We start from the raw sequence: 12,714 nt of genomic DNA on the forward strand, positions 1-12,714 counted from the left end.
GCAAGTAATTTCAAAAATCTATGATTGCTTTATAGCCTCTCCTTGTAAGACATTTGTCTACACTAAGGAAATTTAGCTGTTTCCACTTACCCATAAGTTCTAGGCCCTTTACTTTGTCTTGTTTTCTTTTTTTAAAATTTTACTTTTATCTTCCTATTTTGGCTTGTCTTCTCATTTCTAGTCTCTTGGCTGTCAAAGGAGATTCTTTTCAAATGAGGACTCATCTACTGATAGATTTAGTTGAAGATATTTTCTGAAGTTTCTATAGATCTAGATAGCTGAGACTTTGGTCACATTAAGTGCCTGATCTTGAGTTTATTTCAGTCGATGTACCTGTATGTTCCCTAAATATTTTGTGTTGAGGATGTAATATTAAATAGATTTCTCATTTATTATGCTCTTTTTTGCAGCAATCTGCAGAACGCTGTGTAAGCACATTGCTTGATCTCATCCAGACTAAAGTAAATTATGTCGTCCAAGAGGCCATTGTTGTCATCAGGGACATCTTTCGCAAATACCCCAACAAGTATGTTTCTACCCTTTATCATAAGATAATTTAGGAAAATTGTAAGTAAGGCATTATGAAACTGGCTTATGTAAGAATTGTTCTTCAGGGTAAAGGAGGGAACGCCAAGGGATGAGGTGCTGCAGGAGCTCTGGGCTCAGTTCTTATCATCACCTGAGCATTGCTAGGTGTGTCTTAATCCCAGCCCCCAATTATTTCCCTTTCAATTTAAATGGTTATAAAAAAATACATTATTGAAAAATAAAAGCCTGGTTTTATCATGCACAGGATTAAAACCTAGGTTTTTTTTTTAACCCTGCTTTACTATGTAATATGTGACGAAAGCAAATAAAAGGCCTTAGACCTTTTCTAAAGTATTGTAGTGATCCTGTAAAAATCAAGTCTACATTTTGATACCCTAATTTTCACAGCAGAGCATCTTAGTCTGAGAAGCAAAATTACTTTTTCAAATTTGCTTTTGAAAGCAGGTGATTAAGGAATCCGAAAGATTTAAATAGAGCAGATATTACAAGTTTCCTAGATCTCTTTGTGATATTTTTATCTTGTGTTGAAGCTTTTGGTTTAATTTTAAAGTTAAGTTTGTGGGGGCTGGAGCAATAGCACAGTGGATAGGGCGTTTGTCTTGCACGCGGCCAACCCGGGTTCAATTCCCAGCATCCCTGTGTGATCCCCTGAGCACCTCCAGGAGTAATTCCTGAGTGTAGAGCCCGGAGCAACCCCTGTGCATGGCCGGGTGTGACCCAAAAAGCAAAAAAAGAAAAAAAGTTAAGTTTGTGATCTTTGCAAAAAGTTAACTTGGGGTGGAAAGATCGTGAAGTAGGTAAGGTAGTTCCCTTTCATGTGGCCAACCTGGGTTCAATCCCCAGCATCGCATATGTTCTCTTGAGCACCACCAGAAGTGATTCCTAAATACAGACTTAAGAGTTTTCCCTGAGCATTGCCAGGTTTGACCCAAACAAAAAAAAAGTTTAACTAGATTGTGGACTCCAAGTTAGAATAACTATTTTAGTAAAGTTGTGATCAATAAATGTGTGTATACATATAAAATGTATAATATATACAAATTTTATGTTATACAAATGGTGTTTTTAAAGAAAGAATCACATCCTTTTACCATTCTTCCAAAAAAGAGGAGAGTTGGGAGCCAGATATGCATGGTTTAGCGATTGGAGCACCTGCTCTGCATGTGTGATATCCAGGGTCTGATGCCACAAAAAAAATAAAATAAAAGGCGCATATGCTGCCCAAGCCCATGTGCTGCTTGTGTCCATATTTCGTGGCCAAGCACATGTGGTGACTGAGCACATGTGTCTCCTGCATCTCTCCTCTTGAGATGAGTATGTTCATATTTCACGCAGGCTGGATATGTGTAGGGGCTCTTTCAATCTTTGAAAAACCCCCGTTCTCTCCTGAGCACATTACACTCTCCCTTCTTTTTCTTCCTCAAGAAAACCTCCAAATAAAATCTGTTTTACTTCAAAAAAAAAAAAAAAGGAAAGCAGAAAATTGGATTGGATTTCTACTGGTGGAAGGCTGAGTGTTGGAACACTGTATGAATGAAACCTGACCAAAATTAGCTTTTTATCTCTGTATCTCACGGTGACTCAATAAAAAATAAAAAAAGAAAAGAAAAAATAAAATTGTGTTTCTAAATTTTTTTTTTTTTGGCGTTTTAGATCACACCCAGTGTTGCACAGGGGTTATTCCTGCTCACGCATTCAGAAATTACTCCTGGTGGTGCTCGGGGGACCATAGGGGATGCTAGGAATTGAACCCGGGGTGGCCATGTGCCTGGCAAACCCTACCCGCTGTGCTATGATAGGCTCCAGCCCTGGGTTTCTAAACTTCTTGATTTAAGGGTTGAAGTAGTTAACAATGTGATAGAGAATTATATCCATTTCTGACTTATAACAAGAAGTTACAATAACTTAGTTTTGGTTTTAGGGAGATGTTCTGTGGTACTTTGTTTCTATTCCTGGCTCTCTGCTTGGAGTTACACCCTTCAGTGCTCAGGGAACCATGTAGTCTTAGGGATTGAACCAATGCCTTCTGCACGCAAAGCGTATGCTCAGTCCATTGGACTGTCTCTCTCTGGCCCAGCGTTTTGATAAAGTACTGTGGAAAACCTGATTTAGTCCATGGAAGTGAGAAAATTATTTGATTGTATATGTCCTATTATACAAAGTCATTCTGATGTTTAAAACTGTGTTAGGAGGCCGAAGCAATAGTATAGCAGCTAGGGTGTTTGCCTTGCACACAGCCAGCCCGGTTTCAATCCCCAGCATCCCATACGGTCCTCTGAACACCACCAGAAGTAGTTGCTGAGTGCAGAGCCAGGACTAACCTGGGTGCATTGCCAGGTGTGACCCAAAAAGTCAAAAAAGAAACCCCCAAAACAAACAAAAAACTATTAGTCAAGAAGTCAACATGGTAAATAGATGTGTATAAATAAAAATAGTCGCTTTTTTTTTTTGAGAAACAAGTGACTAGTGTGACTGCGTGGGAGGAAAGAACATAAAGATCTCTATAAAAAGATAAGACTACATATATTATGAGACAGTGTTTATTTATAGTTTGGATGCTGCTCTTCAAAGCAAAGAATTCTTTTCCTCTATCATTAAGGCAAAATAGAATAATAGGAAATGATCTGCTCTAGTTTTAGGAAAGATTGTTTAAAATATATTAGTGTTAGTGTTATCTTCTACTGTAGGTTGATTTTTTTCTTGTGCAAAATTACACTTGCCAGAATTATGGGATATCTGATGAGTGTATAATTGTTTAAGTTCTAGTTATTAAAACATAATTAAAAGGAAATTTAAGATATTTAAAATCTGCTTCATGCTTGTACAGTCTCTAAATAAAGCCTTTATGATTGCATTCATCTGGGGAACATAAAGTAACAAAATAGGAGACTAACACCCAAGAGTGGCCGAGATTAGTACCAGGAATTTTGCTCCATGGCTTGGAGGCCAGCCACACATGCTAGGGGGAAAGGGAGCTCAGATAGAGAAGGGAGCACCAAATAAAGGATGTTGGGAGGATCCTCCCAGGATGGGAGAAGCATGCTGAAAGTAGTCTATGGACCAAACATGATTGCCACTCAATGCCTCTTTTGCAAACCACAACACCCAAAAGGAGAGAGAGAGAAAAGAGGGGAATGCCCTGCCACAGAGGCAGGGTCGGGTGGGGGGTGATGGGGGTAGGGGGGATACTGGGATCCGTGGTGGTGGGAAATGGGCACTGGTGGAGGGATGGGTATTTGATCATTGTATAATTGAAACCCAAGCACAAAATTTGTAAGTCTACAACTGTACCTCATGGTGTCTCACTAATAAAAACAAAAACAAAAAAAGCCTTTATAATTAATAGTTTGGTTTAGTATACCTTATTTTTAGTTTTACATTTAGTGTTCTTTGGGGGGGGTGGGCACATTGGCTGTACTTAGGACTTATTTCTGGTTCTGAGCTCAGGGATCACTGTTGGTGGGCTCAGGCCCATATGGGATGCCAGATATAGAACCCCGGTTGGCTGCATGCATATGCCCTACCCGCTGTACTATCTCTCTGGCCCCTCATCTTCATTCTTAATGCAATTCTTAGTTTTGCCCATAGTAACAATAGTTCTTTTTTTTTTTTTTAATATCAGGTATGAAAGTATCATTGCTACTCTGTGTGAGAACTTGGACTCACTGGATGAGCCAGATGCTCGAGCTGCTATGATTTGGATTGTGGGAGAATATGCCGAAAGAATTGACAATGCAGATGAGCTCTTGGAGAGCTTCTTAGAGGGTTTTCATGATGAAAGTACCCAGGTGAGTTCTTACATAGATCCTTTTTTCTAGATTTGTTGAGAAAGATTCAGGGACAGTAAAGTATCTTCTGTTCATAAGTGTGTGGGATTTTTTTTTTTTTTGGTTTTTTGGGTCACACCTAATGATGCTCTGGGGTTACTCTGGCTCTGCACTCAGGAATAATTCCTGGCAGTGCTCAGGGGACCTATGAGGTGCCGGGGATTGAACCCTGTCAGCTATGTGCAAAGTAGGCACTACCCTCTGTACTAACACTCCAGTCCCTATAAATGAATTTTTAAGTTTGTTCATTTTTCCCCCCATAAGAAATAACCTTTGTTAGTTGTGTTGATTTTTGTGAAACAAGTCTCTGTAACTTAGACAGCTGGTTCTCAAAAATGGCATTAGAACCACCTGGAGAACTTTTTAAGTTTTTTGGGTTCCACTCCCTGGAAGTTTTGTTTGGTGATTTAGTTATTTTTCACTTTTTAAAAAAATGTAGACAAAAGCCCCAACTGTTGTTATAATTCTAGAGTTGAAATTGATTAGATAATAGAGCTCCAGTATTCAAACCTGTGATATCAAAAATACCAATTTTTTCAAATGTGAAGATTATCTTATCACAGGGTTGTTTAGTCCTTGTCTAAGAATTTACTAAGGTGTTGCTAGTTGAGCCTTCTGTGTTAGCTGTTTTTGTTTGTTGAGTTACTTAGCTTTTTTGTTACTTTCCTGTGTAATTTGGTATGCTCCTACTGGAATTTCAGTATTTAGGAGTTAGGAGGAGTCTTGAGTCTGCATTCAGAGATTTCCAGATCTATGGTCCTTGCCAATGAGTTGACGTGGTGGTGGGTATGGGTGGTTGGTGGGTGTGGCTGCCAGGACTTCGGGAAGTAGGGGAGGTGACCACCCTAACTCTGAGAAGAGACACCAGAGTTCTCAACCTGAGTACTGGGGTACCTGAAAGTATTTGCACTTTGTCACTGGAGAGAATATTCGTGAAGCAGTGGGATGAAGCCATTGTGTGTGGCTGCAACAGTGGGGTGTGGGTGTGGCTGCCCGGACTTTAGCAGGGTGGTAGTCAATTGGTCCGCCTCCCAAGTGTGCCCTAGAGTTTTCAGCTGCTGAAACTGTGTGTCCATGAGTTCTAACTGCTTGACTTGCATCTCTTTGGAGAGTTAGTCGTGAATCAGCAAAGCAGGGCCATGTGGGCAAATCAACATGGTGGAAAACCTGGCTTAGAAATCTGAGCTGACCCTCAGTGTTGCATTTCCGGGTGATGCTGCTACCATTCGTTTGAAACCACACTTTGACAACTAGTGGCTTAGAGGAGTAGTTAGAACATTAACTTTTTAACTGGTATCAGTGTTGAATAATGGCTTTGGCTCATTTCAGCATGTACATTATAAATTGTCTGTGGGTGGTTAGACTCATTCCCTTTCTGTGTGGTAGGTTCAGGGAATTGAGTGAACTCAGGACTTCATATGTTAAGATATGTACTCTGCTATTGAGTTGTAACTCCTGTTTCTGTATCAAATTTAAGAGGCCTGACCCAATAGATTCATGGCCCAGAGGAGGAGATAATCATTAAACTCTTTTCCCTCCCCCCCCCCCCCCGCAACCCCCCCCCCCCCCCCCCCCGGGGCTGGAGTGATAGTACAGTAGGTAGGGCGTTTGCCTTGCATGCAGCCGACCTGGGTTCGATTCCCAGAATCCCATATGGTCCCCTAAGTACTGCCAGGAGTAATTCCTGAGTGCATGAGCCAGGAATAACCCCTGTGCATCGCCTGGTGTGACCCAAAAGCAAAAAAAAAAAAAACTAAAACAAAAAAAAACTCTTCCCTGTTTTGTATACTTAGCTACAAACAGAAGTACTCATGCAGTGTTCACATAGTAATCTTTTAATAAACCCATGCAAGGAACACATAAGCCAGTAACTTCATCGTTTAGTAATCTACTCTTAACTTGCTATGAATTGGGATAATTTCTACCATCGTGGCTCTTGCCAGTATGAAAGATAATTTCCCCAAGGTTAAGGCTCTTGATGGAAGTAAATAATAAAGGTTTTGGTCAGGAATCAGTTTTTTTGCCATCAGTATGTTAGCGTTTGCTTTAAGAAATATAAATAATTTCGAAATATATACAATATATTTACCTTTTTTAAAAAATTATATCGCTGTAAGATATAGTTACAAAGTTATTCATGATCAAGTTTCAGTCATACAGTGTTACAACACCCATCCCTTCACCAGTGTGAATACAGTATTTGATGCCAAAAAAGCAACTTGGAGGTAGGAAGCTAATGAATTTTCAGTTGCTTTGTTGATATTAGATGTTTTTAATTTTGACTCTTAAAAATAACAGAAAGATCCCATAGTAATTCATAGTTGGGGAGCACCATTTTGGAGATGATGGCATGGAAAATGTATGTGTCTTTCACTTTATCTATTGAACTATGTCTGCTTAGGTGCAGCTCACTCTGCTTACTGCCATAGTGAAATTGTTTCTCAAGAAACCATCAGAAACGCAAGAACTGGTACAGCAGGTCTTGAGTTTGGCAACACAGGTAAGACATCTGGAAAAAGCAAGAGTTTGATTTTACTTCAGTTGTAGGAAAACATTTTCCAAGGAGATCATTTGTAGCAGGTATTATGAGGGAGGGAGGGGCATTTAATTGAAAGAAATGTAGCCTAGAGATCAATATTAAAACATAAGATCAGGGGGCTGCAGCAATAGCACAGCGGGTAGGGCCATTTGCCTTGCATGCAGCCAACCCGGGTTTGATTCCCAGCATTTCATATGGTCCCCTGAGCACCGCCTCAGGATAATTCCTGAGTGCAGAGCCAGGAGTAACCCCTGTGCATCGCTGGGTGACCCAAAAGGCAAAAACAAAAGATCAGTAACTCTTAAACACACTCCACTGAATGTTAATTGTAAAATAACTTGATAATTCTTGAAAATAATGTAAAAAAATCCTGTTTTATTAATACCTTTAATAGTATTATTACAAAACACTTAATTTTCTGGAGCAATGACACAGCGGTAGGGCGTTTGCCTTACAAGCGGCCAACATGGCTGACCCGAGTTCGATTCCTCCGCCTCTCTCGAGAGCCCGGCAAGCTACCTACCAAGAGTATCTCACCCGCACGGTAGAGCCTGGCAAGCTACCCGTGACATATTCGATATGCCAAACACAGTAGCAACAAAGTCTCACAATGGAGACGTTACTGGGCCCGCTCGAGCAAATCAATGAACAACGGGAGGACCGTGACCGTAAATTAATTATATAAAATTAACAGTTACAAATTTTAAATGATATGATTTAGGGACTGGGTAGATTAATATTTAATTTATAGGTATAAAAATTTGGGCCAGAGAGATAGCACAGCGGGTAGGGCATTTGCCTTTAATACGGCCTACCCGGGTTCAATTCCTCTGTCCCTCTTGGAGAGCCCGGCAAGTTACCAAGAGTATCCTGCCCGCATGGCAGAGCCTGGCAAACTCACCATGGCGTATTTGATATGCCAAAAACAGTAACAAGTGTCACAATGGAGACATTACTGGTGCCCGCCCGAGCAAATCGATGAACAATGGGAGGACAGTGGACAGTGCTACAGATATATAAATCTAGGGTGAGATAGATTGTCTCACCTGATGTTTTAAAAAATGTGTATTCTTCTCTTTCGAAAAAATAAAGTATCTTGGGATGCAGAGATAGTACAGTGAGTAAGCGCTTGCCTTGCATATAGTTAATTCCGGTTCAATCCCTGCCATCACATATAACCCTCTGAGCCCCATCAGGTGTGATCCCTGAGCATAGAGTCAGGAGTAAGCCATAAGCACAGTCATCTGTGGCCCCAAAATTAAAATGTTGGGGCCAGAGAGATAGCACGGGATAAGGTGCCTGCCTTGCTTGCAGCTGACCCTGCTTCCCCAACCACCACCAAGAATGATTCTTGAGCATAGACCAAGGAGTCAGCCCTGAGCAATGCTGGATGTGGCCTTCTTTCCCTTCCTGCCATGATCCCTCCCGAAAGTGTTGTATAATGTTAAAGCTTTGTTTCCAACTGAAGATGTAACTGAAGAAATTTCAGGCTGCTTTTCAGGAGCTGATTTCCCTTCCTTCACCCCGCCACCCCTCACTCACCCTTCCCCAGCCTCTCCCCTGCCACCCCAAATACACACACACAAAATCACATTATCTGAATTGGATATTATCAGTGTTTTCTTGTTCAAATCTTGGCACTATAAATACTGGAGACATTTTAAAATTACACAGATGCGTGTCTGCCAGGATTATGCTACCTGTGAATGTGAGTAAGCTTACTCTTTAAGTAGTTTACCATTTTATATTAACTTATTGTATCTCAGTGTTGTTTATGCTTTTTTGTTTTTAACTAGCAATCCATTGTGAGTGCAACTTATGTGATTGAGTGAGGAAAACCATTTAGGGCCAGAATTGTGTCTCAAGTGACAGAAGGTATTTCTTATTCTGCATCCCTGACACTTCATGACTCCTGTCCTCAACATTACCTAGGGTGGATCCCAAAATAAAAAAATATTAATAATAATTTTCAAAAGAGAAAGACTATTTGAAGTCATGTAGTTAGACCTTCATAAGTGACTGCTGAATGATAACTACCTTTAAGTAGGTAAAATATGAATTTACTCATCTACTAAAGGACTTACAGAAGATGTGAAATTGGTCTATTTTTAAGAACATGTCTGGTGTATGTATATGTGTTTTAAGTACAGAAATTGAGAAGGGCTTAAGTGTAATCATGTGATTAGCTATAACAACTCACACTTAAATAAAGGTAAAGGTAAAGGTAAAGGCCCTCTCGTTGATCGTCAATTTGCTCGAGCGGGCCCAGTAACGTCTCCATTGGAGACTTTGTTGTTAATGTGTTTGGCATATCGAATACTCTCGGTAGCTTGCCGGGCTCTCCGAGAGGGGCAGAGGAATCGAACTCGGGTCGGCCATGTTGGCTGCTTGTAAGGCGAATGCCCTACCCGCTGTGCTATCGCTCCAGTCGGCTAGTCCGAAAGTAGTGAGTGGTCGCAAGGTCAACCTAAAGTCAACCTGCACACTTAAATAAAGGACACAGTATTGGGCTGCGGTGATAGTACAGAAGGGAGGGTGCTTGCTTTGCATATGATTGAGTCAGGTTCAATCCTTGGTGCCCCATATGGTCCCTTGAGTCTCCTGGGAGTGATCCCTGAGTGGAGAGCCAGGAGTAAGCTCTGAGCACAGCTGGTGTAGGCCAAATACAGATACACACACACACACACACACACACACAAAGGATACTATATAGACAAACTCTGAGAGTTACCAGGACATTTATTGCCACTTTGTTCACAAGAATTAATTTAAAATTAGGAAGACAGGGAAAGGGAGGCAGCAGTCTCAATGTCCATCAAGAGGGCACTAGTAGATATCAGTGCAGCGATGTATATATAGAAAACTGCAACTGTCTGTGCCAATGTAGAGCAGCATATATATAATATGAAACTTTTTTTGTAAAGTAAATATATATGTGCGTGGGTATTGTTTGGAAATTTATGTACTGAACTATTAATATGGCTGGGGATGGAGAGTTAAGGTGGGGAATAGTTGGATCATTGCAGATTTATTTTTATATTATACACTTCTAAATAGTGATGTGTTATTAACAATATATTTTTTTTAGCCGTGACCTGTTTAAAATTACAACTGTCATCAGAAAAAAACACTACTAAATTTAACTGTCACTCCTTTAGAGGCACTTAGTTATAAATTTTTTTTTAGTAGGCTTTCTTTGATTATTTAAAAGTACCATTGTACTATTATACTATAATATTCTGAAGCTCATTTAAGTTATGCCTTCATTTCTAAAGCCTTGGCAGTGCCTTTATAGGATATTCTCAATAAATATTTGAATGAAGATATTAAAAGTGAAATATATATAGGGTGTATTTTATGAATAATTCTAGTATGTTTAGAAGTTAAAAATTTGTATGCCCCAAGTCCATCTCAAACAGGTAACTTTTGCTGATTAAACTTTATTTTTTTTTAACAGTTTCTCTTGGAACTTAAGGCTTAGAACTAGCCCATTTCAGTTGTTTGTTTTGGGATGTCACACCCAGTGGTGCTCAGGGCTTCTGCCTCACTGCTCAGGGGTAACTCCTGATGGAGCTTGGGGCACCATATATGGTGCTGGAAATTGAACCAGGTCTATCACATGCAAGACAAGCTCCCTACCTGCTGTCCTATTTCTGGCCCCTCAATTTATATTTAAAAATGTTGAAACATTAGCAAATACAGAAATGCAGTTTAAAGATTAGAGATCACTCCAAGCAATGTTTTGGAGGCCTAGAGCCTCGCCCAGCAAGACTCAGCCAACTGGGCAGTCTTCAGTGCCAGCCCCCAGGATGAAGTGCAAGAACCATTGGTTGGGGATTACCTTGGCCACACCAGTGATACTTGGGGTTCTTCAGGGCTGTGCCCTATGATGCTCAGGGGACTATGTGATGCATCAGCCACATGCATTCACCTTAATCCTTCACCAACATTGCTCAGGGTAACTCCCAACTTGTGCATGTCATGCAAGGAGCTGAGCCAGGTTTGGCCCTTGTAAAGGGGGGTTGAGCCAGGATTAGCCACGTGCAAGACAAGTGCTTTAGTTAAGCCCTGTACTCTGTCTGGCCCAAGTCTAAGTAAAATATCTCAGTAGCTAACTCTTATTAAATCACTATAGCATTGACTTGATAGTAAGTTAGAAGCTTGGATTCCTTTAATTTATTAAGTATTTTAGAAGCTTGGATTTCTTTTTTTTTTTTTTTAAGTAGAACAGATTTTATTTGGAGGTATTGAAGGGGAGAAGAGCGGGGTAGTGGGAGTGAGTGGAGAGAATGAAAAATGAAAGAGTGTAACGTGCTCAAGAGAACGCGGGCTCCTCCAAGAATGGAGAGAGCCTCTACATACATACCAGCATTAGACACGAAAGCATGAAAGTACACATCTCAAGAGGGGAGATGCGGGCGACACATGTGCTCAGCCGCCACGTGTGCTCGGTCGCGTGGGCTCAAGCAACACATGGGCTCAGGGCAGCATATGCGTCGAAGCTTGGATTTTAATGATTTAAACCTTCTTGCCTTTGGTTTTCATTAGGATTCTGATAATCCTGACCTTAGAGATAGGGGCTACATTTATTGGCGCCTTCTCTCAACGGACCCTGTCACAGCCAAAGAAGTGGTCTTATCTGAGAAGCCTCTGATCTCTGAGGAGACAGATCTTATTGAACCAACTCTACTGGATGAGCTAATCTGCCATATTGGTTCTTTGGCATCTGTGTACCATAAACCTCCCAATGCTTTTGTGGAAGGAAGTCATGGAATCCACCGCAAACACTTGCCAATACATCATGGGAGGTAAGGAGGTGAATAAGAAGTAACTGTTCAGACATTGTTGGTTTGCATTTGTAGTCTGAATAGAACTTGCTCTGCATCCGTTTGCAATATTGACTTAGAGATGCTTCTAAATACTGCGACCATACACAGAATGGGTGAAGCTAACTCCTTTATATTCTGGAGTAGATAAAACTATGACTTGAGGCTGGAGAGAAAGGCTGGGTACATGTGGCCTTACATGTGGCCAAGATGGGTTCAATTCCTGGCATCCCATATAGTCCCCCAAGCACCATCAGGAGTGATCCCTAAGTGCAGAGCCAGGAATAACCCCTGAGTATCGCCAGATGTCACCTAACTCCCACTACCACCCAAAAATGGCTGACTTGAGAGTTTTGTAGTAAAGACCTTTGAAGTTTGACATTTGCGCCGCCAGGGGTAATTCCTGAGTGCAGAGCCAGGAATAACCTCTGTGCGTCGCTGGGTGTGACCCCCCCAAAAAAAAAAGTATCCTTAGAGGAAAGGGTGTGGAGATTGTTGTATTTCACCCAGGGGTTATTAAGCCCTTCTATAAGAAATCACTAACATGTTGTTAAAGGCTGAGGAGCCTTGTGTGATAAATATATAAATTTACATATATAATCTATATATAAATATATGTATATAATCTGTAAAAAATGTATATTTTCCTCTAAGATTGGTTGCCTCCTACATTGAACCCTATCAAATGGGGTGCAGTAATCTAGGAGTATGGGTAGGGTGTGTGGTTGGAAGTATTGCGGCCATATTGGAATAGATTCACTCCTGGGTGAGGCTCAGCCCAAGCGTATGGAGAGCAGCCATGAGCATCGCGGCGGCTGGGTTTTGGAGTTTTTCAGCTGCCGGAGCTGGGTCCCTTGAGGCGGGGAGGGGTCTCACCCGCCCCCCCTCCAGTGCACCCCGAGTGAAATAACCTGGCTCAGGGTCCGGTAGCATGGTTATGATGAACGTCATGCTATATTCCCTTCCAAGAGAA

General features: G+C 41.1%; 1 protein-coding gene across 1 annotated transcript in view; it reads left to right on the forward strand.

Annotated features, from left to right (window-relative positions):
• Nucleotides 1-12,714, forward strand: part of AP2B1 (adaptor related protein complex 2 subunit beta 1) — a 156,598-nt gene that overhangs the window by 59,675 nt on the left and 84,209 nt on the right. Inside the window, exons 10-13 of the mRNA XM_056127620.1 lie at nucleotides 411-526; nucleotides 4,172-4,337; nucleotides 6,778-6,876; nucleotides 11,464-11,723. Of these exons, the coding sequence (XP_055983595.1) occupies nucleotides 411-526; nucleotides 4,172-4,337; nucleotides 6,778-6,876; nucleotides 11,464-11,723 (641 nt within the window). The remainder of the gene's footprint in view (nucleotides 1-410; nucleotides 527-4,171; nucleotides 4,338-6,777; nucleotides 6,877-11,463; nucleotides 11,724-12,714) is intronic.

Source organism: Sorex fumeus, unplaced genomic scaffold (assembly GCF_029834395.1).
Source record: "Sorex fumeus unplaced genomic scaffold, SorFum_2.1 ptg000063l, whole genome shotgun sequence".
Lineage (NCBI taxonomy): Eukaryota > Metazoa > Chordata > Mammalia > Eulipotyphla > Soricidae > Sorex > Sorex fumeus.